The sequence below is a fragment of the Dermacentor andersoni genome, chromosome 2, assembly GCF_023375885.2.
Source record: "Dermacentor andersoni chromosome 2, qqDerAnde1_hic_scaffold, whole genome shotgun sequence".
Taxonomy (NCBI): domain Eukaryota; kingdom Metazoa; phylum Arthropoda; class Arachnida; order Ixodida; family Ixodidae; genus Dermacentor; species Dermacentor andersoni.
The window spans coordinates 3,937,613-3,964,613 of record NC_092815.1 but is presented as its reverse complement, the minus strand read 5'-3'; the positions used below and the strand labels follow the sequence as shown (position 1 = coordinate 3,964,613).

The following is a 27,001-nucleotide window of genomic DNA, read 5'->3' as shown; positions in this document are numbered from 1 at the left end:
TCATTAAGAAAAAAGATGGCTCGATTCGTTTCTGTGTGGACTATCGACGCCTCAACAAGATTACACGAAAAGATGTCTATCCTCTACCGCGCATAGATGACGCCATGGATGGTCTACATGGTGCTGAATTCTTTTCTTCTTTGGACTTGCGATCGGGCTATTGGCAAGTGCCAGTGGATGAATCCGACCGCTCGAAAACAGCTTTCATTACGCCTGATGGCCTGTATGAGTTTACAGTAATGCCATTCGGCCTCTGCAATGCGCCCGCGACATTCGAAAGAATGATGGACAATATTCTGCGAGGCCTCAAATGGAAGACGTGCCTGTGTTATTTAGACGACGTGGTAGTTTTCTCCCCTCATTTCACCACTCACCTCTCTCGTCTACGCGAAGTCCTTATTTGCCTTGCCACCGCCGGCCTTCAACTTAACTTGAAAAAGTGCCGCTTCGGCGCCCGCCAGCTGACCATACTTGGCCATGTCGTTTCCAAAGACGGCGTCCTTCCCGACCCTGACAAACTTCGCGCTGTCGCCGAATTTCCGCGGCCGACTACACTGAAAGAGCTCCGAAGTTTTATCGGCCTTTGCTCTTATTTTCGACGCTTTGTGCGCAATTTTGCCTGCATCATCGCTCCCCTGACGAAGCTCCTGGCTGGCCCCGGTGACCTTCGCCATTGGACTCCGGCATGTGACCAAGCCTTCACCACTTTGCGTCGTCTGCTTAGCTCACCGCCTGTTCTACGCCACTATGACCCGACTGCACCGACTGAAGTTCATACGGACGCCAGTGGCGTTGGTCTTGGAGCCGTCCTTGCGCAACGCAAGCCTGGCTTTCCGGAATATGTGGTTGCGTATGCGAGTCGTGCCCTCACGAAGGCAGAAACCAATTATTCTGTCACAGAGAAAGAATGCTTGGCTATAGTTTGGGCGTTAAACAAATTTCGCCCTTACTTGTATGGCCATCCGTTCGATGTTGTGACAGACCACCACGCGCTCTGCTGGCTTGCGTCACTGAAAGACCCGTCAGGCCGTCTTGGACGTTGGGCTCTTCGGCTCCAAGAATTTGACATTCGCGTCATCTATCGATCCGGGCGCCAACATTCTGATGCCGATGCTCTCTCCCGATCGCCCATGCGATCCGACGAAACGCCACCCTCACCCATAGAGTGCCCGGTTGCTACGCTTGCTGTTACCGACATGCCGTCTGAACAGAGGAAACATCCGTGGATTGTGTCTCTCGTTGACATTCTTCACAGTTCTTCGACGGCTACATGCCCTCGAGCCCTTCGTCGCCAAGCCACCCATTTCGTGCTACGGGACGCCATCTTGTACCGCCGAAACTATCAGCCGGACGGTCGCAAATGGCTGCTAGTCATCCCTCGCCATTTGCGCTCCGACATATGCACGTATTTCCACGCCGACCGACAACAAGCTCATGCTGGCGTCCTGAAAACCTACGAGCGGCTCCGCCAGCGCTACTACTGGCGCGGCATGTATTCTTATGTCCGCAAATACATTCGGTCATGTGTAGCCTGTCAGCGACGCAAGACATCTCCTCATACGACAGGCCCTCTGCAACCTTTACCGTGTCCTGCACGTCCTTTTGATCGGATTGGCATTGACCTTTATGGGCCTCTTCCATCCACTGCTAAAGGAAATCGTTGGATAATTGTCGCAGTAGACCACCTCACAAGATATGCCGAAACTGCTGCACTTGCTTCGGCTGCTGCTCGCGACGTCGCCGCATTCATGTTACGGCATTTCATCTTACGGCATGGCGCACCGCGAGAACTGCTCAGCGATCGAGGCCGTGTCTTCTTGTCCGAAGTTATTAATGAGCTACTCGCCGCTTGCCGCACTATTCACCGCACCACTACGGCGTATCACCCACAGACTAACGGTCTAACGGAACGGTTCAACCGCACTCTTGGTGACATGCTCACCATGTATGTTGCGTCTGATCATTCCAATTGGGACGATGTCCTCCCTTTTGTGACGTACGCGTATAACACCGCCGTTCAGGCTACCACAGGCTTCTCCCCATTTTTCCTTCTTTATGGACGTGAACCATCCACTACCCTCGACACCACGCTACCATATCATCCGGATGCCTCTGAATTCACCCCTCTTTCCGAAGTTGCTCGCCATGCTGAAGAGTGCCGCCGACTGGCTCGCTCGTTCACGTCGGATACCCAAGGAATCCACAAAGATCGCCACGACAACGGGCAGCCCACACAGTCCTTCGCCGTGGACTCTCACGTCTGGCTTCAGCTGCCCTTCCAATCTCCAGGCCTTAGCCCAAAGCTTGCTCCGAAATATCAGGGTCCGTACCGGATCGTCGCGTGTACATCGCCGGTGAATTATGTGGTCGAACCGGTGACGCCATCTTCGGACAAACGCCGCCGTGGCCGCGAGACGGTTCACATCAGCCGCCTGAAGCCGTACCACGACCCCCTTATCGTGTCATCACCTTAGGTCGCCAGGATGGCTCCTCTTCACCGCGGGGGCAATTGTAGTGGGTAACATGCATGTGGCGCTGTGCGGACTGCCACCGCTGCGGCGCGAGACCCGAGCTCGGGCTGCTGATGCGAACAGCTAGGACTCGCGATCAAGAGCCACTTGCGATCCCGCATACGAGCTGCAATAAACCCCCTTTCAATATATATATATATATATGTATATATATATATATATATATATATATATATAATATATATATATACATAATAATATATATATATAGTAATATATATATATATAATATATTATATACAATATATATATATATATATATATATTGTGACGTAGTTTGCAGACGGAGTTTTACAAAACAGACGCTTCTCTTTAATAGCGGGCCAGAAGAAGCGCGTGCAGCTTACGCGCTTCGTCGTCTCTAATGGCGCTGGCCTTCGCGCGCGCCGTCCCGCGGTGCGGGAGCCCCACATCATTGTGTCAATTGCCCCCCATGCGAAAAGTGACCGTCTCGGTCGCATGAAAAAGTTCCTTCCGCGACGACAAGAAATAGAGCTCCACAGGTGCATCTCGGCGTTCACATGCGCGTATAGCATGGATTCATGCGCACTACATGAACAACTTCAGCACGAGAACGACGATGGGGCGAACCGGGGTCAGAACTGCAGGGGACGACTTCATGGTGACGTCACTGAGGTGGTGTCTAACCTTGTAGGGACCAAAATACTGGCGGAGCAACTTTTCCGAGAGTCCACGGCGAGGGATGGGCGTCCAGATCCACACGAAGGCGCCGGTATTGTAATGGACGTCGCGTCGACCCTGAGTGTATCGAAGGGTGTCGGTATGCTGTTGGCTCCGGATACGATGCCGAGCAAGCTGGCGTGCTTCTTCGGCTCTCTGCACGAAGTCTTCTGCGTGTTCGCTGGTCGGGCTATTATCAGCCAGGCATCAAGTTTGGACGTGACGTGGCGTCCGTATACAAGTTCGAACGGCGTGAACTGTGCAGTCTCCTGTACAGCAGTGTTATACGCGAAGGTCACATAGGGTGAAATCTCGTCCCACGTCTTATGCTCTACGTCGATATACATGGAGAGCATATCAGCCAGCGTTCTGTTCAGACGTTCCGTTAATCCATTGGTTTGAGGGTGATACGCAGTCCTCTTGCGGTGAGAGCGATGTGTCAGCTGGAGAACGTCCTGCATAAGTTAGGCTGTAAATGCTGTACCGCGGTCGGTGATGACAACAGACGGTGCACCATGTCGTAGGACGATGTGGCGTACAGAGAACGTGGCCACTTCATACGAGTTTGCTTGCGGAATAGCTTCGGTTTCGGCGTACCGAGTTAAGTAGTTGGTGAGGGCACGGGAGCGTTCATCGGAACATGTCACATTTTGCTTGGCTCCTTGTGCAGGTGCTCCTTCTTTTCCCGCCGCTGCCATGTTCTGCGCACCCGGCTTCCACAGTGCAGGCGCCGCGGAACCATCAATCAAGATATGCTTGGGAAACTGCGACTTCTTCTGACAGTTATCTGGACTACGACAAACCAATCAGCGTCTCACTGCACTGGAACCACAGGGCAGTGACGTCATTGGATCCCCTTATAAAGGCTGCAATCAACCCTCATGGGCTCAGAGGGCACGGCAGCGTTCATCGGAACATGTCACATTTTGCTTGGCTCGTTGTGCAGGTCAGTTTTCACAATACATACCATTGCTTACGTACCAGTTGTTACGGTCTTGTGATGCTGCCGTGCCCTCGGACTTGCATAAGCGTTCTTGATGATTGTTGGTCTGTGTTCTTACTTCTGTTATGTGGTGATGTGGAAACGAATCCCGGTCCTCGCGGTGATAATGAACCAACACCTATAGCACAATCTTGGCAGAATTAAAAAGTCTGAAACTTGCCGATTCAAAGCGCGACGCTACTCTTGCTGAAATTAACGAAAAGCTGTCCAAACTAGACGAAGTTCTCACGATATCCAAGGCAAACGAAGAAAAGATACTTAAGCTCGAGGAATCAGTACAGCACTTACAGAATGTTCTGGCTGCACAGGGAAAACAACTGATAGATTTTGAGGACCGCAGCCGTAGGAATAACTTAGTAGTCTTCGAAATAAAGGAAGATGCTAGTGAAACCCGGTCCGATGTTGAAAAAAAGCTTCTTCAAGACGTTTGCAAGGACAAGCTAAGAGTGAATATTGATTCTCTGGAACGTATACACAGAATTGGCAAAAAACGCGAGAATCAACCAAGGCCTGTTATTATTCGGCTCTACAACTATAACGAAAGAATAGCCGTACTTACAAATGGCCACAAACTGAAAGATTCCGGAGTGTCGATATCTGAAGACTACTCGCAGGCAACTGTAAAAATAGGGAAACTGCTTTGGCAATCCTATAAGAGCGAAAAACGCCCCGATGATAAAATAAAGCTCGTCTACAACAAACTGCATGTAAATGGTAACATTTATGCGTGGGACGAGCAGAACAACTGCAGGGTATTGCTGCATAAAGCAGCCCACACGTCCCAAGATTGACGAACAGATACCACCGCAGGCGTTGTGGAAAAATCACTTCGACTAATATGTTCGAATGCGCAAAGTTTGTGCAACAAGCAAGACCGGCTCGAACAGTTATTAATTACTCTTCTATGATCCACACGTGACGATTATATCTGAAGCTTGGCTTCATGCCGACATTCCTGATAGCTGCGCCGTACCGCCTTCATACACATGCTACAGAAAGGACCGCGCCACGAGGGGCGGCGAAATCGCGATTCTCGTTAAGGCTAGATTGTCTTCTGTCCTTTTGCCCGATGTTTCCACCTTTGATGAAAGCGTTTCGTGTAGGCTGATGTTCTCAGGTAACCAAATAACTATTGTTGGTATCTATAGGCCTCCTGGGGCGGGACCAGTATATCTACTGGAAATATATGATAACCTAGAAAAGTACTTAAATCAGAGTATTATTATTGCAGGTGATTTTAATCTTCCTCACATTGATTGGGGCACCATGAAGTTTAATCCCCCCGATGCGCATAGTTCAGAAGTATTACTTGATATATTGTTAGCGTATAATCTAGTCCAGACTGTACACTCTCCTACACGCGTAACTAGTTCAGCTTCCTCAATTCTAGACCTCATTTTATGTTCCGCAGGCATAAAAAATTGCATTACTGAAGTTTACGAGGGCAATTCTGATCACAAACTAGTCTACTATAACTGCATGCTCCCTCGCCAACTGGGAACGTCCACGCCAAAATTACAAACTGTAAAGCATTTTGACGCAGCAGACAACCCACGCATTATGCATTTTCTGCAAGATGCCCTCTTATCGTTTTGTGAGGACGACGTAAATGCGTTGTGGGCGAGGTTTAAATACCTCTGCGATTACTGCATACGAAACTTTGTACCGGAAAAAGTAAAGAAACTAGGGAGAACAAACCCTTGGTTAACCCGAGAACTAATACAATTAAAACGGAAGATCAAGCGTTGCAGGAAGAAAAAGAATAAAAATGCGTCACTAATTACAGAATTAAGCGCCTCCTTCAAGCATAAACTGCAAAAAGCAAGAGACAGGTATTTTTCGGAGACACTTGATCGTTTTGCAACGGAAAATCCTCGAAAATTCTGGCAATACCTTTCGAATAAGGACAATAAAAAGTTAGACCAAGTAACGGTTGACGGGGAAGTTGTCACGGACAAAAAGGAAATGGCAGACAGGTTCAACCTCCATTTTCAAAGCGTATTTTCCAGAGCTGATGCAAGGATTGATAACACGTCAGTTAGTGATGGCGCAAGCACGATTACCATCTCTTTGGAAGGTGTTACCAAACTTCTATTACGATTGGATCCAAAAAAATCAGCCGGCCCTGATAACATTCCCGCAGCATTCTTAAGAAGGTATGCAGAAATTCTGGCCAGATTTCTCGTCGTAATCTTTCAAAAATCTGTAGAGTCAGGCGTCGTACCCCATGAATGGCGTGTTGCGCGTGTTGTACCCGTATTAAAGATAGGAAATCCATCTGAAATCAATAATTACCGCCCTATATCTCTCACCTCTATTCCTTGCAAACTAATAGAGCATATTATGCTCAAATACCTTAACAGCTTTTTAGACACGAATAAAATAATTAGCAACAGGCAACATGGCTTCCGGCAACGTTTTTCCACTACTACACAACTAATTGATACCGTGCATAATCTAACAAAAACTCTCGACAGTGGTGGTCAAGTAGATATAATGTTTATGGATTTCTCCAAGGCGTTTGATAGGGTTCCTCACTCCAAATTAATAACCAAAATGAAAGAAATGGGTATCCCTTCCTGTATTATCGCTTGGGTTATGTCATAATTACAAAACAGAAAACAATATGTGGAAATTGATGGCAACTGCTCCCGCTTCTTAGATGTTCACTCTGGTGTTCCTCAGGGTTCAGTCTTGGAGCCTGTTTTATTTAATATATATATTAACGACCTGTTAGGTATTCTGGAACTAAGCACGTCAGCCAGGTTATTCGCCGATGACTGCATTATCTTCAAAAGCATTCATTCTGTTTCCGATCAACTTGTCCTAAATTCGAACTTACAGCTCCTTGCAGACTGGTGTAACAAGTGGGATATGACAATTAATTATGATAAAACCGTTTATTTATGTGCTACAACGAAATGAAATTTACGTATGGCATTGGGGAGAACATAATTAGTCAAGTGGAAGAATACAGATACCTGGGCGTGACTTTAACATCTGATCTTAAATGGTCATCCCATATCTCCAACATCTGCTCCTCTGCAAGAAAAAAAGCTAGGTTTCTTAAAATATAAATTAGGCAATTCTTTAAGCGTACTTAGACTTCAAGCTTACAAATCAATTGTTAGACCTACTCTTGAATACGCCAGCATAGTATGGGACCCACACACCACAATCAACATAGATAAGCTAGAAAAAATCCAGAGATTAGCAGTAAGGTTTATATATAACCGCTATAAGCGAAGGGACTCTCCGTCCGCCATGTTACATCAGGCAGCCCTTGAGCCATTGGCTGAAAGAAGAAAGGCTGCCCGGCGGCGCTTTTTTCACTCCTTGTATTTTCAAAAACTAGGCATTCAACCGCAGGATTACTTCGAAAGGGACACAACCAGAACTTCACGACATAAACATAGCCATAGCGTCAAGCCAATATTTGCCCGCACGAATTTCTTCAAACATTCATTTTTCCCTAAAACAATATCCGACTGGAATTCCCTGCCTCATGACTCACCTCTCCTTTCTTCAGCTTCTTGAGAGCCTGTATATAAATATCTGTATGTATGGTTAGAAATGATGATTACTTACTAACTGTGCGTAGTGTGCTTTTTTGTCTGTGTACCTGTGTTTGGGGCACGTACTCTCACAAATTGTATTTGCTTTGTAACCTTGTTTAGTTTCGTTATTATATTTTCTGGATGTAAATTATAACTTCCCCATTGTTGCTGATCTTAAGGCATAATGCTTACTAACAAATGTATGTACCCTCTCCTGCTTGGACCGATCCGGTCTGCAGTATTTTGTAAGTAAATAAATATAAATAAATAAAGTATACAACTAACCATTTGTATACGACTATCCAGTATACGACAATCCATTTGTTGCGCGAAGACCTCACTGGGAATGGTCCAAGTATATACATTCCTATTTGTTGGCACGCTGCTTGAGGAGGGTCCACAGGGTGGAGAAAGCCAGCCGGTTTATCTGGTGGTTTCTTGCGGAGCTGACAATCGCGGCAGGTCTTCACGTACCGTTTCACAGAAAAATAAAGCCGGCGCCAGTAATACTTCTGTCGTATACTTGCTAATGTCTTAGTGAATCCCAGGTTTCCCGCGCATGGCTTATCATGGCAGGCTTGCAAAATGTCTTGGCGCAGCGCCGACGGCACGACAAGGAGGTACGTATTGGGGCCACTTCCGCAGTTTTTCCTGTAAAGGACGTTGTTGCGCAAGTAGTACGATGATAAGCCGCGCACGAGCGAGCGGGGTAAAACAGCTTCAACTACTTGAAGGTGCTCGATCAGCGGTAGCAGCTCAGGGTCAGCGCACTGGTGTTCAGCCATCTTTATGGCGTCGATAACGCCGACAAATGGCAAGTCATGGTCAGGGTCCGATGACGTCGTAGGGAGTAGTGCACGGGGCACTCAGCGTCGCTGTGCTTCCTCCCAGATCGGTAGACAACTGTTATGTCGTACTCTTGTAAGCGCAGGCTCCAACGTCCTAGTCTTCCTCAAAGATCCTTGAGGGTGACAAGCCAGCACAGGGCGTGGTGATCGCTGACAGCCTTAAAGGGTCTACCGTACAAGTAGGGTCGGAATTTATATATATATATATATATATATATATATATATATATATATATATATTGCTTGTTGGTAATCAGGTGCTAGTCCTTGTGGTTAATAAGCTTTTTTTCAAGTGCAACTCTTCTAAGCTGAACGTCACTCTTTCGTGATTTTACTTGTTAAATGGTTCTCCCTGACTAGTAGATTTTGCTTTTGCCTGTCGCGCCAGGTATTTTTTCTCCGTTCCTTCACATTTCATTGCGACTCAGGGCGTGCGACTCTTTTCGACATCTTTCGAGCTAGATCACAGCTCTTAGGCGCTCGTTCCTGCGTTCAGCGTCGGCGTGCCTGTTTCTCTTTCGGCGTCAGCGAGCAAATGCGGAGAGCAGCGAGGAATGAAAGAAGGCGATAGTGAAGAGAGCGCGATTAGGAAAGCGGAAGAGGAGGCTACATTGAACGCATGATGCAGAAAGTGGAGGAGCAGAGTATGGCAGAAAGAATCAGTCGAAAGAGTATGAGTCGAAAGGATGAGGAGAAAAGCAGAAACTGCGGTAGCGCGAAGACAGCGCGAGGAGCAAAGCGCAGCTACCTTGAAGCCCCACCAGATGGTGCTCACGTCTGCTCATCCGGGTTGCTAGCTAACAAGCAAAGCGATTTGCAAAATCTGGCTAATATCTGTGGACAGGAAGGCAACAATTTAGGTTGGAAATATAGTGTTAGAAAATCAGGTGTTCTGGTATTTAATGAAAACAGTGAACAGACAGTGGCGATACAGAGCCAGGAAATAGCTCGGGTAACAGAATATAAATACCTTGGTATATGGATAAACGAAGGCAATAGATATATGGAAACACAGGAAAATACAATAACAGTGAAGGGGAATAGAAATGCCGCCATAACGAAGCACAGATTGCTATGGGGATACAATAGGTACGAGGTGCTCCGAGGTATGTGGAAAGGTGCAATGATTCCAGGACTTACTTTTGGAAATGCGGTTGTTTGCTTTAAATCAGGGGTACAATCAGGACTCGATGTGAGCCAAAGGTCAGCCGGTCGCCTCGCATTGAGCGCTCACGGGAACATTACAAATGAAGCTGTGCAGGGTAACATGGGCTGGACTAGTTTTGAAGTGAGGGAAGCTCGCAGTAAAATTGAGTATTGGTACTGAAGGCACTGGGCAGCGGGCATGGTGCTGGTGTGCTGGTGCAAGAGAAGAAGACGACGAGAAGTGCTTGCTTCCCGTTACGATATAGCGACGACCTGTTTAAGCCTACCGCTACAACCTATAACTGGTGCGGCTAGGCGAACACTCCCGTTGCAGTATGAAGAACGACTGAGGAGTATGGAAGAAAGCGAATGGTCTGGGAGAGTGTTGAGGTATCTGCACAGCAAAAGCATTGATTCACAGTGGAGGAAAAGATCTAGGAAGCTTACCAGCTTGCGGCATGCGGCCTGTAGGGTGGGCAACACAGCAATAAAGAACGTCAAGCGGAAAGCCAGAGAGGCCGAAATAATCTCAACGGTGGCGGCAATAGAAAATAAGCCTGCCATGAGTAACTACTTAACAGGGAAAAACGAAATCAGGAAAGAAACAATTTATGATAACTCACAGGGAAGCTCATTTCTTTTCGAAGCGAGATCGGGATGCCTTAGAACACGCACCTATAAAGCGAGATATAAGAAGGAAAAAGAAGCATGTGTTTGCTTCGGTAAAGCTAGGGAAACTATGGAGCATGTTTTATTAGAATGTGAAGACATCTACCCAGTGGTCCATTTAGGCACCACTGGCCTCCTTGAAGCACTTGGGTTCAGCGAGAGGAGTGCAAAAGTAAACATGTCCGCAATAGGGATTAGTAACGGCAATTCGAGGATTGGTTGAATAAAAGTAGGAAAACGAAATAAAACGGAGAAGTACAAAAGCACAGTGCGCAATAGGGGATCAGATAATTTGGTTGTGGGAGTTCGTAGTGCTTTTTTTTTTTGTTTAACCTAGGTAGGACATTAGGCAGTATATTAGCAAGAGCTTGCTGGCGCAACCCACGGCGCCGTTACAAAAGGGACGCTCATAACGTCCGTCCGTTTGTCCGTCCGTCCGTCCGTCCATCCGTCCATCCGTCCATCCATCCATCCATCTGTCCGTCCGTCCAGCCATCCATCCATCCGGGGAACCACCGGCCCCAGTCGCCCGGGCGAAAGAAATAACCAGAAAGCTCGTCTTCGCGCACAGCGTTCGCTGCAAGCGTTTCCTGGTAAAAATCACGGTTGTTTAAGCTGCAGTTGCCGTGAAGAGGCAACTGTGTGGCCGATGTATAGGCGTAGTGCGCACCTATGGACGCACCACTGGTGGCGGCCTTGCGCAGAACACACGGGAGAGGAGCCAGCCGCGCGCCGTAGTTTGTTGTGTCGCTGGCAGTGCTTCTCTGCCTTATTCACGTTTTCAGGGCAATGTAGGCAACACCCTTCGCATGTGTCTGGTGACCAAAGCTTCAAGGAATGTCCGAGAAGAATTGTTCTAGGGTGCGGGGCTCAAATACCGGTAAAAACATGCCGGCGATACGGTTCTAATCCTTCCCCGCAAAGCCTCATCAGCGGGAGCAACGGTAGCAAAAATGGATCGTCGCTTCGGCGGGAAATTTCATGTTCTCATCCTTTCCTTTGTCTCGTCGGTGTTTTTTTTCCACTCGATCATAGTTAGACGCGTAAGCGACGAAGTTCGTCTGGAGTGCAGCATGCGGTTTGAAGGCCTTTCGCTCAATTTCGGAATGCCGTTTAGCGCTTATATTGTTTCCGCTTCTTTACGGCGTTGCGCTAACTAGGCAGCACGACTTCACGAGTGCATTGTGTTGTACGTTTAAGCTACCGAATTTTGCACGAACTGAAATTATTTGTTTTATGTAGCCCGGAAAATCCTCGCACCAGCTGTCGCGCACTTCATGTTTTTACATTTATTTTATGTTTGGCTTCGCACATGTTTAACTATTGCTAGTTGCTCCGTGCATAACCCTTGTTGATTCTTTTGAGCTGCGAGGTTTTCACCTTGCCTCGTTTGTAAAGGGTATAAACGACGCTGTGTCTCATCGGAATGATACCAAGGAAGTGCTTCATTAACAGCTTTATTATTTTCGCCTGAGGGCGACTTAGATATCGTTTTTTGGGGAAATGTGTTTAGAAAATGGGTAGTTCAGGCCGAGAATTGTTAATAGTTGCTGCATATGGTATTTTTGTACCATCTTTTGCTGAAAAGTTCGCCTCACGTTTGGGAAGTCGTCACACCTCGATGCTGCGTGAGCAGACTTAACACGCCGACCGATTTGTTTGTTTCACAACGTAGTCCCTTCTTGCATGTGAATATTGTACTCAACTGAATTCTTTCTTATTATGCTTACACTGCAGAGGACTAAACCCGGCCTTCCCGCCAGCGTTCGTCTACTTTGAATGGCGCTGCTCTGCCTTTAAGTATATCATGTGACACCTCTCGCTAGTAAACTAGCCCCAACTGAAAAGTTAGTCAGAATTTAGCTTTGGACGTTTCTAAGCAGCTCTCTTGAGGAACTTAAAATTGCAAGAACTGCAGCGGGAACGGCAGTTCATCGGTGTATGCAGCAGAATTCCATCGGCAGTACAGCACTAACATGCGCTTTTATTAACCCGTGCGTTTGGTGACTTCGTTGACCAGTTTACGCGTTTCCACCAATAAAATCGCAATTACTCTTCTCGAGGCGACTTCGACTGCACTTATTCGGCAATGTCACATGTATTCATCGGCAGAAAAATCACAACGGCATATGCAGACATCGCACCGTGCGGATTTGTTTGATGTAAGTCTGCACTAACGACGGGTACGTATTGAAGTACAGAAGCAGCATTACGGCAAGGGTAGAATTTAAAAAAAAAAAAAAAGATCGAGAGATCGCATTACTCAACAAAATGATCGGCTAGTTAACATGAGCTCCACTTCATGTAAATGGGGTTCAAGGCGTTTGTCTGCGGGACGCACCTTTCGCGTATGTGGACCATGTTGTCCCAAACACCGGTAACATCGTGTTCATACCCGCTCCCACAGAGGTCAGCGTCTGCACTACAGCTGTCACCGCAGAAGAAGCTGCCTGGCACCCAAACAAAGGAGAAATCGCAGCCGCGAACGTCAGCCATCTTTACTGCAAAGGGTTGTCGTCTGCTACTGCATGCTCCAGCGCCTACTGTTGGGAACACCCGCTAAGTGGCTATCAGTGGCGCCTCTATAGGCGGTGCACGAGGCGTATATATTGCGCCGCGCGTCGCCTGTACGCCAGTCGGTGCGGTCATCGGTGCGATGCCTCAATAAATCGCGAAATGAAAACACGTGTGCAACTGCACCCAAATATCGCATTACGGAATATCGTATTCGTCGTCGAAATTTTTTAAAGAACGAAGTACACGATTTAATAGACACATGTCCCCTCAGCTTTAGTAAAAATATCTGCCGTAGAAGTAGAAAAGTGCGACATCACTTTCACTGGCGTGGCACATATGGACAAGCAAGATAAAGGCGGTAACATCTGAATGTATAACTTTGAATCTGCATAACACTCACGGCGCATAGAAAGCCATTTTAAAAGCAAATGAAGTGTGTACTTGTCATAGCAAAAGCAGGTAGCCTAGTCCCAATAATATGGCTATACACAGAGCAGAGGTACTCCATTTTGTTCTTACGTTTATGGTAATTCAGCTCTCACCGACTGAGTGCATATTGTTGCTGAATGTTTTTGAAAGAAAGCATTCGTTATCAAAAAAAGGCGAACATTGTGCGCATGGCGATCAATTTTTGGGCGTGTTGCCGGCACCTCCCGTTGAGAGAGCCGGGGTGAGGCACTGGTGACGACCTCTGGCGATGTCCACGAAGATCTCCTCCAGGCTGCAGTCAGAGACAAATGCGTGCTCGAAGGAGTAACGCCTCTGCAGCTCGTTTACGCGTGCGAATACTTCGCTCCAGCGTAGCTTCTGCAGCAGGTGGAACTTGAACACGCCCTGCAGATGGTGCGACTGGATTAAATCATGTAATTCAACAAACAATTTAGGCAGAATTGAACTGTTCATTAAATAGTACAGGCACATGGCTCCATAGTTTGTCGCCTATATGTATAGGTTGTTTTCAATTTCACTCGCATTCGTGCTCGAGGTGCGGCTTTCATCATATGCTTAGGGACCCACGGGGTGGTCACTGACGTGATACGGTTGTTTTCAAATTAGACTCTCGGGCAGTGCTTTTTCTCATAGGAAGAGAGCTACCATGGCATGTGATCTGTTGAGAGAGCACAGCGTCAGGCTGTGGATCCGGTCTTCTCGACGTTAGTGGCCCCTTCCCTTTGAAGAGTTCAGATCAAGATTTAGAATTCGTAAAAATGCATGTTACAAGAGGCTAAACGGCAATTCTCTGCTAACATACAATATCTTCATTATTCTATTTTTCAGTCTGACCTGTTAAACTGCGTTGTAGAAAGCACTGACAAATGTGGTGCAGCGTGGTTTTGCATTGAAGCCGCCACTTTTGTTCACAGTTTTTTAACATTACTAAAGCAATACCTGACCGCAACGCTTATCCAGTGGGATAATGTTCTTTTCTTACAGAAGCAAGGCGTACGCGTCGGATCTTGTTTGGCACCCGCCCTCAGTAACGTGTACCTTGCAAAAGTAGACAGAGTCTAGGCAGAAACGCTCAAGGGAACCTCAGTCTACAAAGCATTCCGATATGTTGAAGATTTTCTTTTGTTTCTTGACTGCACTCCTCAGTGTTTTCAAGAAGAATGTGAAGGTGTTACAAGTATGATCTGGGAATGTCTTAGACCACTTGATGTGACCTTCGAAATACCAATAGATAGGAGTATGCGCTTTCTCGATCTACAATTTGTGTTGACTGGCGATCACGTATATCTGCTGGTGTTACTAACCTAGAGCAATTAAGCCTATCTCATCATACAGTTCTGCGCATTCCAAGCTCATTAAAAGGAGCATAGCGAAAACGTTTTTGAGCAATGCACTAAAGAAATCGTGCCCTAATTTAATGTTTTCCACTTTTCAACAACAGTTAATGCAGTTGAGTGAGGCTGGGTTTCCAAACAATTTGATTGTGTCAATTTCTGAAGCACTGCTCAGAGCAACGCAGTCAGGAGAGGCTGCTTTCTCGAAGTCAGCCAGCGCAGAGTCGGCTAAAAAGAAAGATTTCGCCTAGCTCGATACATCCACAGCCTATCGCATAACCTGAGGAAATAGGACTTCGTGGAAAGGTTGATATCCTCAGCTCCAAACAAGCTCATCAGCTTGTGTGCAAAAAAGAAAGAAGGCCATATGGTACCATAAAGGACGCGTGCGAAAAGCAACACATAAAAGGGTACTTTAACCGTAGGACCGGTGCTATTCACTGAATTCCGTTGCACTGTCCAAAGAGTTACATCGGACAAAGCTGCAGATGCATTAATGATACGCTGCACTCCAATAAAGTTACCAAGCCTTCGCCGGATGGCTTTCTTGCATTTCATTGTCACAAGTGCGGATGCGTTCCGTGCTTTGAAGGTACAATTATTGGGATAAGAAAAGGCGAATTAACTTGTCTTATCATTGTGCTCGCATTGAAGAGTTTGGCGATGCTTGTCTTAGCAAATCGTCCCTGTGACTATCAAAGAAGGAGTTGGAATTCCCGCGTGGGTTAACCATAATTGTTCTTGCCTACTCCGCAAGTGTGTTTTACTATCGTCTGCTCTGTTACCTTGTCAGTTTGTCAGTAGACACGTGCTTGGGAAAAAGTCAGGGTACAAAAGTGGTGTCCGTCCTTGAAATACATTGTTGCTGGAAGTTAACGCTGTGTGTGTCCCTGTTTCTCTTCTACGTCCTTCTGCTATTTGTGCTACAGGGAAAAACTGCAAGAAATCTCATTCGACCAACGAGCTCTCGGTCTTAAGAGGAAGCTTTAGCTAGGGCCCAACTCCGACGCGGCCTATTCAAATACACGCAAAACGCAGAAACGCTTTTCTGAAGTAACTCCTGGACCGATCTTAATGAAATGTGTGGCATTTGAGAGATAACGGTAAATCATAGTAACTGGTGGAAGCAGAATTTGGATTTAGGGCATTAATTTTGTAAAAAGAATTCTAAGAATTACGGAAAGAACAGATACACAAAGCTTGCAAATTGATAGCTCTGCGTCAAGAACAGATGTCGCAGTTCTGTAAACCGCATCCATTAAATGATTCGAAGCGGAATTAACGTGAATTCGTTACGCTGTGTACAAGGGTTCTGCAAAAGCTGTATTTCCATATTACTAAATCTTTAGATTCATGTGTCACATGTCAATTTTGTCCGCTTAGATGTATTAAGAGATTCAATCCACATAATTGTGATATCATTTTCGATTGCTGAGTTACAGCGTTGTAAACTTGATAGTTTCGATTCCTCAATTTTTTTAATTTTTGCCAATATTTCATAAAAAATTGATGACCTAAATCCAAAATTCGTAGCAAACATTCACTACATTTTAAGGTTTCCTTTTAAATGCAACAAACCTCACCAAATTTGGTGCTCTGTTTGCCAATAAAAACAAATTCTCCTTTTTCATGTATTTCGATAGGGGCACCCGAGCTAAAGCTTCCTCTTAAGGCCCAACCACTGGGACGCGTCGGCAAGCTTCGGCACGCGCCAAAGCGTCAGACGCGTCCGTCGAGAACAGGTTGAAGCGCGGCGACGCTTTGTCGACTGCCGATGCTAGAAATTCGGCGATGCATGGCGAAGCTTCATCGGCGTGCACCAATCAGTGGCTGCGACGCGTCGCCGGCGTCAAACAATCGGAGGCTGCGAAGCCTCCGGCTGCTATGCCTATTATGGCCGCCGATGCGAAGACGTCGACACCAATGACCGTCCAAGTTCTTTGGACGCACGACGGGCGCGACAGTGTTCCTGAACGACAGTGTTGTCATAGTAGGCTGAAAACGATACGACCGACGGTCGTGGGTTGTGGCAGTGCGACGTCGATCCCAACCGACTTCGAACGAGGCCGACAAATCCAACCTGCCCACTGGGTTCCGCCAGTCTCAGTGCAATCGTCTGCTAAAACATCCCACCAAATTACGATTGCCACAACGTCGGTGCTTGGTGTATGTATATTTTGACGTGGTCGAAAGGAATGGAAACATGCTTCCGAACTCCGCAGTATGGATAATCAGCGCTTGTCTACCACCGATATTGTTTACGTCACGCATAGGCCTAGTGCGTCCATCGATTTCGTAACTGCCGAGTGAACTGAGAAACTGAGAAACTCTGTCAGAGGAAATGAATTTTGAATTTGGTTTGGCGCTGCAACGATTTAAAAGATGGCACTCCTGACTTCGTGGGGTGTGTGATGTGGAGAATGAACCGTGTGGAACTTCGCGTGGTGAACTGCGGCGTGTATCGTGTAGTATCAGGTGACTTAAGTGTAACGGGCGAGCTCTGCCCTGTTTCCAGTGGATAAAATAACTTTCGAAAGCGAAGACATCAGTAGCCCAACAATGGGAAGTACGTAGTACGTCATCAGCCATGTCGTCCGTTTTAGCTGACATTGCGCTGTTCTATAGGGCGCCTCAAGAACGCTGACGCACTGAAGGAAACATGACACAGCGCATTCATGTTTTAGTCACTGTATCCTTAAATTGAGCACTGCAAAAAGAAATTATCCGTTTGCAGTATTTGCCCCGTGTCCAATGCATAGGAAAATCAGCATCATGCACGAGTTATGCATGCAGCCGCGTATAGCACGATTGCTTCGATGCCTGCTTCATGAGCAGCACTCACTGAGTCAAAGAAAGCGCAGCTTGGCTTTTGATCTCGTTTTTATTTTGTTTATGGAAAGAGCAGATCGTGTGAGTGCATTTCGGGAACGAGAAAAGGTAGAACATTTGTGGAACATTAACGTTAAAAGATGCTTCTAGTAACCTTCCTTCTCAGCCTGGCACGGGGTGTACGCGATAAGTCGACGAAGAGTTTGTTTTCAAGTGTATTAAGCGCCTTAGACCTTCCCTTTCTTGTGGTGCTGATGGTATTCCGTCCGCAGTGCTTAAGCCTTTCAGACGCTGATTACACAATTTCGTACAGCAAGATAGTGCATAAATAGCTGCACTATCCCTGAAATATCATTACTTTCGCTGATGCAAGTAATGATATTTGAAATGTGTTGCACAGATGTTGAAAGACTTGTTATTGAAACTGCACTGCAATTTAGAATACCGTATAGAATGTTTTACTAAAATTAGTGGCAAGGTAGACGGTTGGGTGTTTTTATTCTGTGTGAGTTATTCGTATGTAGCGGGTTTACTTCTGTCATTGTTTTTTCACAATGTCATGCCCGAACGATAATTTTCAAGAGAGTGAATAAGTGCTATTCAAGCTTTTCAAAACACGACATAATTTATGTCCTCACATTTGATGTTCTTGTAGCGAGCTTTGGCATGGAGTGCACATTCTGTAAACTTGACAAAACTCGTTAAACAATTGAAAATTCTGAATGTTTTCTGCAGCTATACGCTTCCTATGATTCTGAAGATGCAAGAGATTTGGTGAAAGCAAGCGTTCAATCATCGGAATAAAGAGGGTCGGAAAGGGTTAAGGTGTAGTTAAGTCTAGTACATTTTCTAGCAGTCGGAAGGTAGCCTGTATATTGTCCGTGCACAAATCGGGTGCAACACATGCAGTTAGTAACTGCCGCCCTACATCTATGCGCTGCGTTGCGTCAAAAGTGTTTGAATCGGTATTGCATTCCTTGCTTTCTCTTAGTGTTAAGAACATTTTAATAAATGAACAGCATGGCTTTGTGTACCGACCACTTAAAGCTACTTGAGGCTGCCAGCAGTGTTCACCACTGCATCGACCTCTAAACAGAAAATTTTTCCACCCTCAAACTGGTGCAGATACGATAACGTACTCTTACGTTTTCCCAGTATAATGGCGTTAAGTTGTATGCGGAAAACACACCATGTGCAATTTGCATACACCCTTCGTGTTGCTCCACTGTCCAGTGTCGATGAAATGAAAGATTTTCGTCTGTGGTTTTGACAAACGCTAATCACACAACGTGCCCTTCACGCTGTTGAAATTGTACGTCGTATATTGCATGATTTCCACTCTCCCGTTCTGTATCTGAAAGTGTATTCTGCTGTGTGCCTTCCACTACTAGAGTATGCCTTTATAGGTGGGGCTTCAGCGTGCGAATCTAATCTTAACCTCTCTTTCCACCACCCACTTTCGCGAGAATACGCACCCTTTCCCGCGCCTTCCCCTGATGATCCTCCTAGACGGGCTCAGGGCAGAGGGACTGCCTCCGTGACGTAGACGGGCCCAACGGTTATAGATAGGCTCCCCGGATGGATGTATGGATGTTATGAGCGTCCCCTTTGGAACGGGACGGTGGGTTGCGCCACCAAGCTCTTGCTATTCTACTGCCTAATGTCCTACCTAGGTTTCGTACAGCAAGGTTAAACAATGAAAAAAGAAAAAAGAACACTATGAACTACCACGCCCAAATTTTCTGATCCCCTATTGCGAACTGTGCTTTTGTACGTCTCCGTCTTTTGTCGTTTCCCTACTTTTCTTCCACCACTCCTCCAATCGCCTCTTACTAATGCCTATTGTGGACATGTTTGCTTTGCCACAGCTCCCGCTGAATCCAAGGGCTTCAAGAAGGCCAGTGGTGCCTAAATCGACTGCTGGGTAGACGTCTTCACATTCTAATAAAATATGCTCCGTCGTTTCCCTAGCTTTACAGCAGCAAGCACATGCTTCTTCTTCCTTCTTATATCTCGCTTTACAGGTGCGTGTTCTAAGGCATCCCGATCTCGCTTCGAAAAGTAATGAGCTTCCCTTTGTGTTATCATAAATGGTTTCTTTCCTGATTTCGTTCTTTCCTCTTAAGTAGTTACCCATGACAGGCTTCTTTTCCATTGCCGCCACCCATGAGATTATTTCAGCCTCTCTGACTTTCCGCTTGACCTTCTTTGTTGCTGTGCTGGCCACCCTACAGGTCGCATACTTGCTGGTAAGCTTCCTAGTTCTTTTCCTCCGCTGTGAATCAATGTTTTTCCTGTACAGACACCTGAACACTCTCCCAGCCCGTTTACTTTCTTCAATATTCCGCAGCCGTTCTTCATACTCAATGTTACTGCGAGCTTCCCTCCCTTCAAAACTAGCGCCAACTCCTCGCATATGCGCAGCAAGCGGCCCGCTGCCGCCACCGCAGCGCTGCCGTCGACCTTGCCGCCAAGCGCGCGAACGCCGTCTGCTATTGGGGGCGAGCTCCACCACTGGAAAAGCTGGCGCCACCGTCGGCGTGACGTGGCATGAGGGATCACGTGGACACAGCGGCCGCGTCGGCTGCTTCGGAAGCGCCGAAGCGAGCTGAAAACGAAAGTTTAATGTCCCGCCTGCGCTGCGGTTCTGCTTAAGTGGTGAAACGTTACCGCCTTGGGTGTCTGCTTGACAACATTTGAAAGCACTATAATAGGTAGTGACTGCTTATGGAAGCGTATAGTAGGCTACTGATCGGTGCCGCTGTTCCGGACGTACGCAACCGAGCCCGGTGTCACCCTTATTTACACGTAGCCGCAGGACAAGAAACTGCGTGAAGCTTGGCTCGCAAAACTTAGAACCGGCAAGAAGCCATCAGCTACAACTCGGGTATGCAGCAAGCGCAGATGCGAAGAATATTTCTGCAATGGCGCCGGGACTGCGATGTTCAGTGGGTAGCAGAAAACGCGCAGTGAGATGTTCGCCCGCGCTCGCTGCCCGGCCAATATCATAACAGTTTGGTCTATGAACTTGTTGATGCTAGATACTGGCAAGTTCAGTGGAGCGGAAACGTGCGGTAAAAGCGCGTTAAAATAAGCATGGCATATGGTCATGCTTGTGTTACGAGTTAACGCACTGGATTACGATACAGACGCAGCGGGAAATCGCACTCTGCAGAATACCCAGGTAGCACACAAAGTCTTGAAAACGTCTTATTAAGGGATTCAACGTCTGAAACGGATTTTTGACCAAAATCGACGCATCAAAGACGTTCCAAACAAGACAGCTTAAGAACGAGGGGTGAATACGTTTTGTAAACGTTGAAAGCCAAACAACTTATAAACAAGGGGTGAATACGTTTTGAAAACGACTTCACATAAGTCGCTCTATCTGTTTAGTTATCAAGCGTACCGGGTACGTTTTCGACAGCGCCGTTTTCGGCGGGAGAATTTCTCGCTTGTCAAACACCACTCGTAGTGTCATTTGCTCCTCTATTTGACCTACATCAGAATTAGTGCAGCAAGAAAACGAAATTCTTTTGTGATGTTAACCTCACGTCAGAAGAGACGAAGGATTGCAAATGAACGTGGCATCCCAAGGGGAAGTGTTTTGCGCCAGGAGGAAGTGGAGCGCGAGTACAGAAACATCGAAGCCGCCCTTACGGCAATGGTAGCCGGTCGAGCCTTCACCAGGAAGAAAGATCTGTGTGACTACCCGGTTCCTTCCAGTGGGTTTGGCATATCAAAGGTGTCATCACTAAATGTGACAACGAGCTCCTGTAAAATGAGCAGCGTCGCATGCAAATGCTTCAAAATTCCCGCTGGACAAGGCAGCTTTGCCGTGTTTCCTCTTATTCACAATGCAGTGATGTGAATACCTTACCGCTGAACGGCTCAATGTTTTTTTACTGCTGAGGCACGAGTGCTGCACAGTTTTCGTGCGTATAAAGGTAACATTGTGTGCCCAGTCGTCTTAATAATGAAAACTGCGGTTCTAATATAAACAGTCCGAGCAGTAAGCATACCTTATTCATCAAACAGCGCGCTTCTTCGTGAGACCCATGAACCACTCGGAGCTTGGCTCCACAGCGCTAAATAATGCAAGTCACATGCAGCATAAATAAAAGTATCGAATTAATAAGCGAACATCACTTTTGGTGCCAAGAGAGGGTCACATCGGTACAGTCGTTTCTGATAACGGTGCTTCGTAGGAATTGTGGCAACGAATTCTATAGTGTGAGCACAATGTACATAAAAAAAATTTGCAGAAACAATCGTCGATGATTGTTAATGCAAGCGATTAGACCCAACGAGTGAGCGAACAAAAGAACGGTAGAGAAAGCGAGCGACAGAGCAAAATATAGTTAGCGTGAGAGCGAACGAACGAACGCGCGAGCGTTTTCCTTGCAGATCAACAGTCCGACGACCGACCACCGACGACTGAATACGAAAACATCTGACGGAGAGGGCACAGAAAGCTATTCGCTTTATTATTTCTGAAACTCGTCGTTATAGGCGCGCCACACTTGGGCGCAGAGGGTGGTGTGATCGCACCTATATAGAAGCGGCGATTGTTTTTTAACATGCTGTAACCACAATGACGTGGCACTGAAAGCGGAAGGCGTCCGAAATGAGAGAGGAAACTGAAAGCCTTGCGGAACGCCTAGTGGCAACTTCCAGCTCGCCACTCTTGCTGCAGATGGAGTGGCTAAGGAACAATGGAAGAGCGCGCGGCGTCTGGCTCTGCGCAACATGATTCACGGGTAGAGAACTACAAAAGCGCAATGCGCACGACACGCAAGACGCGCACACCAAGGCGCCACACCACGGCGCGTCAGCCTCTTTAGCGGCTTGTACAATATTCAACAACCTATCAACGCGATCCAACCTTGCGCAAGGTGGCGATACCGTCGTCACATCATGTGACCAAGGCGGCCACGTGATTCGTGATGCCGGGCAGCATGCCGGGCGGCCGGGCGAGCCGGGCATAGTTTCGTCACCGCACTCGCATTTCGCTGTGGTGTGTTTGCGGCTGTTCTGAATGTACTGCCGCTGCCCTTTGTCATGTAAGTGTTGCAGTGTTTTGCTGTCAAGAAAACGACATTCTGTGATTAGTTTGGTTGTGCGATCTGTTTGTGTGGTTTTAATTTGGAAATCAGTAGTGTTTTCATTTGGCATGGGACCAAGGCGGCCAAGTTATTCGTGAAGCCGGGCATAGTTCCGTTATCGCACTCGAATGGCGCTGTGGTCTGTTTGCGGCTGTTCTGAATGTGCTGCTACTGCCCTTTGTCATGTAAGTGTTGCAGTGTTTTGCTGTCAAGAAAACGATATTCTGTAATTAGTTTGGGTTGCGCGATCTGTTTGGGCCGGGCATAATAGCGTTACCGCACTCGCATTGCGCTGTGGTATGTTTGCGGCTGTTCTGAATGTGCTGCCGCTGCTCTTTGTCATGTGGGTGTTGCAGTATTTTGCCGTCAAGGAAACGACATTCTGTGATTAGTTTGGGTTGTGGGATCTGTTTGTGTGGTTTTCATTTGGAAATCAGTAGTGTTTTCAAGTGGAGGGCACTAATCAGCTCTTCAAGTTCATTGTCATCTTATGTGAGGCGCCTGTTCGATAACGCTGTAATTAAGGAGTTAAGGGCAGTATAAGGACGAAAGTTAGAGGGACGAAATCGTGCTTGTGTGTTCCTAGCGTCGGGATCGGCCGCTATGCGTGATCCTAACAAGAAAGTCGCATTTTACAGGATGCGAAGAAAGGCGGCAAAATTGCTGTCTCTGTGCACCTTGCCGATCTCCGCAATAGAGCCGTAATCGTGGTATTTTAATCTCCCGTTTAGCAAGAGTGTTGCAGACAAGAGAACTTGCACAAACGGGCTTTCTTTAATGATTCAGTACTAGTACGGTATCCCAAGAGGTAAGGTCAAGTGCCCGCCCTATTCCCTCGCGCTTCAGCACACTGACAGAATTTTGCGTGCACCATATATACAGTGCTTTTATCGTTTGCGCTTCAGGTTCTCGATTGTGTTTTCGCTCCCTTTAACCACGTGATGGGCATTTCATGGTCTTACGGGGAACTTGTGTCCAATATATGAAACGGCCAAATTCAATTTTATTTGACGCCTCAAATAATAGTAATATATTGAGCCCCTTGTAGCTTTGTGCTTGTTATCAATTTTTCTACTTGGCGAATGGGTACAGCATGTACGCTGCATAACTCTCCTGTGGATACTGCGTGCGTGAGTCGGGTATGCCCTTGGTATAAAATAACTTGTATGCTCCAGGTAGTACGATTGTTTGCAGTTTGGGACATGTGCGGGACTACGCTGTGCGCCCTTTGCGCTTTACTTAGTCGGCCGCCTGTCGAGTTCGTGCGGGTCCATGTGTGCGCATGGAGTTTGCGAAAAGCTCGCGTGGTTTTTTTTTTTTCGATTTGTCTTCTGTTCGCGCGCTTCGCACAACAGGGCATGCCGCAGTTCTTTGTCCTTGTGCAAAACATTTTCCTAGCGTACGTCTGTGCATTATGTCATATCGGTTTCACACGGGGCGCTTTTGACCGCGATCCAGTCCGTTACAAATCAAATTTCTCGGTCGTGATTGGCTCCTTTGCGCAAGCTGCGCGGGTGAGCGAATTGCATCCATAATTTCGATCCGGATCGGGCTTGATCGCGATCAAGAGTGGTTGTGTGACACTGGTATTACACATGGCTCCCACATAGGGAACACTTTAAGTTCAATGCTACTGAATGAAGAGCAAGTGCATATATATGCAAGCGGTGGTATGTGGGCAAGTCTTTCTGTTGAAGCCAATGCTTGCGCATTCAAAACATTTCAGCTACCAGCGTAGTGCATCAATGTGTCTACTTCAAAAATGGAGCACCAGTGCATATATCTGGGCCTACCTGTCCAAGGCAGCAAGTGTGGCTACATTGAAACCACTACCAGCATGTGCGGCTGTTCTATTTCCAGCGGGACTGCAGAATATTCAGTAGTGTGCTCTCAAGCTGTTCATCGATGAAGCTCTGCCCGGAGTGTGTGCCAAATATTTTTGGACATGAAAGGGGGGGGTGGACTGGTAAGCATCAGTGGAACTGTGCCTGGACTCTGTGGCAAATATTTTTGGATGTGAAAGTGTGGGCGAACTGGCTAAGAATTGGCTCTGGACTACATGTGTTAAACCTTTTTCTCATTCAGAGTGCTTTTATTATTTATTTTATTTTTTATTTTAGGAGACTGAAGATGTGCGCAAAGTGTGACATGTCAGTGGGCTAATTGAAGTATTTGCTGGTTTGCAAATTATTCTTTGCAACTTTGTTTTTGCCAGAGTGGTACAAATTTGCCTCTTGTACGGGGCTTTTTAGATAAACCAATTACTATTTATTATGACCATTGCTTCCTTTGTTACACAAATGCAGCTTCCAGTGCATTCCAGTTTATTTCCATGTTTATGTAGGTTTCTAATATGAGGCTTGCATATTCATTTCTCACGTTCTGGAGTGGCAAGATGCAGCATTACTGAGTCTCATCGTTCACCGTACTGCAGTAGTGCTTACTTGTTACACTGACTCCCCCGTTTAAGTATTCTGTACTAGTTCTTTCACTTCATTGCTTTTTTTTGTAAAGTACTTTTTCTAGCCATTACCTTCTGTGATATATCCTAAGGGCAATATTTCTAATTTTGCATTGTTCCCATTGTTTGATTTCTGTCACAGGATTGTTTTATGATGGTATGCGGTAGTATTTCTTATTGTGCTCTTTTCAAGCTTCTAGCTGATTGGTAACATTGCTTGGAGGCAGTTATCATCCGATTCAAGCTCTTGCATTTTTCAGTCTACTTTTTCCATTCGCTCCTATGTCACTTCTGGATAACTCTAGTCCATCTAATAGCACGTGCTCTTTACTATGATAAATGAGAAACTTTAGTACACTCCATGTTTTTCTTTTCATTTTTGTAAGTGTACTTGGAATTTTGTTTATGTACTAGTGAATGCTCACTTTCGAGTTAATTACAAATCCTTTCTGCGATTTTTGTTTTTGTTGATGTACTTTTACTTCTATTTGCATTTCTCACACATTTTGCTTGAACCTTGCATAAGCATTACATTTTAATAAAGTGTTTTTGCTTTGTCACAATGTTCTCATTTCATGCACTCTTGGCATGAATGCCTTGGTCAGGCCGCCTGCCAAGACGTGACCATTTGTTCTTTGCAGGATGTCATTCCCATTTTGGTTGTAAGCATCGTAGCTTGCTAAAGGTGGTATTAAGGATTCATTATTCCCAACAGGTTCATTTTCATGTGACTTGGTAGAGGATGCGCCGGCCATGCGGGCAACAGTGCTTGGCACTGCGCCATGGCTCTTACAGTCATCACCGACGCTTCTACTCATCCAGGGCGCGATTGGAGATCATTGTTGGAAACGCCCGTTCAGTTTCACCTCACGCGATTGGCCTAGGCCGTGCCGACGGGTGCGGCTGACGACGTCGGCGCGGCATAGGCCAGTCGCGTGAGGCGAAACTGAACGCGCGTTTTGAACAACGATGTCCGATCGCGCCCCTGGCACCCGCGAAAAATCGCTTCAGATTATCGTAAACCTTTCAAGACTACTTCTAGACCAGCTTATTGATAACGTCCTAAAAACGTTTAGAAATTGGTTACGAATAGTTTTGGCACAGGCATTATTTGTGTCTTTCCCAATCCAATTTCTAGACCAGCTTTTCGAATATGTTTTGCAGACCTGTTCTATATCGTCTTAAGAGAGTAATTAAGCCGGACATTAGCAGACATATACGACGTTTTCCCAACGAAGTTCTCTCATTCGTGTCTTCTTTAACCCGTTTTTATCGTCTTGGATAAACGCTACGAAAACGTTACGTATCTCTTTTGTGCTACCGGGGTACCGGTACATTCAGTGCGACGCAACTTGATAAATAATATTGAAACGCCCAAGAATATAGAAAAATAAAAATTAAATCGTCGCCACGGTACATCACAGTCGTAGGCGTCGAAATCTCATAACTAAATTATTTTTGAACACCTCTAATAGCGTCCATTCAACAATGGTATCTTGTGTACTGTCAAATGCTCATATTCTGCGGCCTTAAGCTCACGGCACGGTGCGACAAGGCGCTCGCAGCGAAAGCGAAACATTGTGCGCGGGCATGGATGCAGATGACCAGTCGGTCGCTGCGAATCCGTGCGATCACTGCATTGAGGCTCCATTCTGTTATGCCCCATTTGGTTATACAGACAGCCCACTATAAGAACATATTTCACATAGTTTACTGTCAGCGTATGCTACACCTTTCAGGCAAGAAGCCAGTGCGGGAGACTCCATCTCGGCGATCGCGCGCAGTGGCGCTCACTGGACGTATTCGGTAAACAGATAGAGTCTGTAAACGATTCTGTGCTTTCAGTTTGTCCAAGATTATTATTTCCACA

The 27,001-nt window shown here is 46.5% G+C and overlaps 1 protein-coding gene across 1 annotated transcript in view; it reads right to left on the bottom strand.

The window, feature by feature from the left end:
- Positions 1-11,932: 11,932 nt before the first annotated feature.
- The window catches only part of LOC129387876 (uncharacterized), a 106,575-nt gene continuing 91,506 nt past the window's right edge, over positions 11,933-27,001 (bottom strand). Inside the window, exon 3 of the mRNA XM_055077594.2 lies at positions 11,933-13,786. Coding sequence (XP_054933569.1) covers positions 13,577-13,786 — 210 coding nt within the window. The 3' untranslated portion in view covers positions 11,933-13,576. The remainder of the gene's footprint in view (positions 13,787-27,001) is intronic.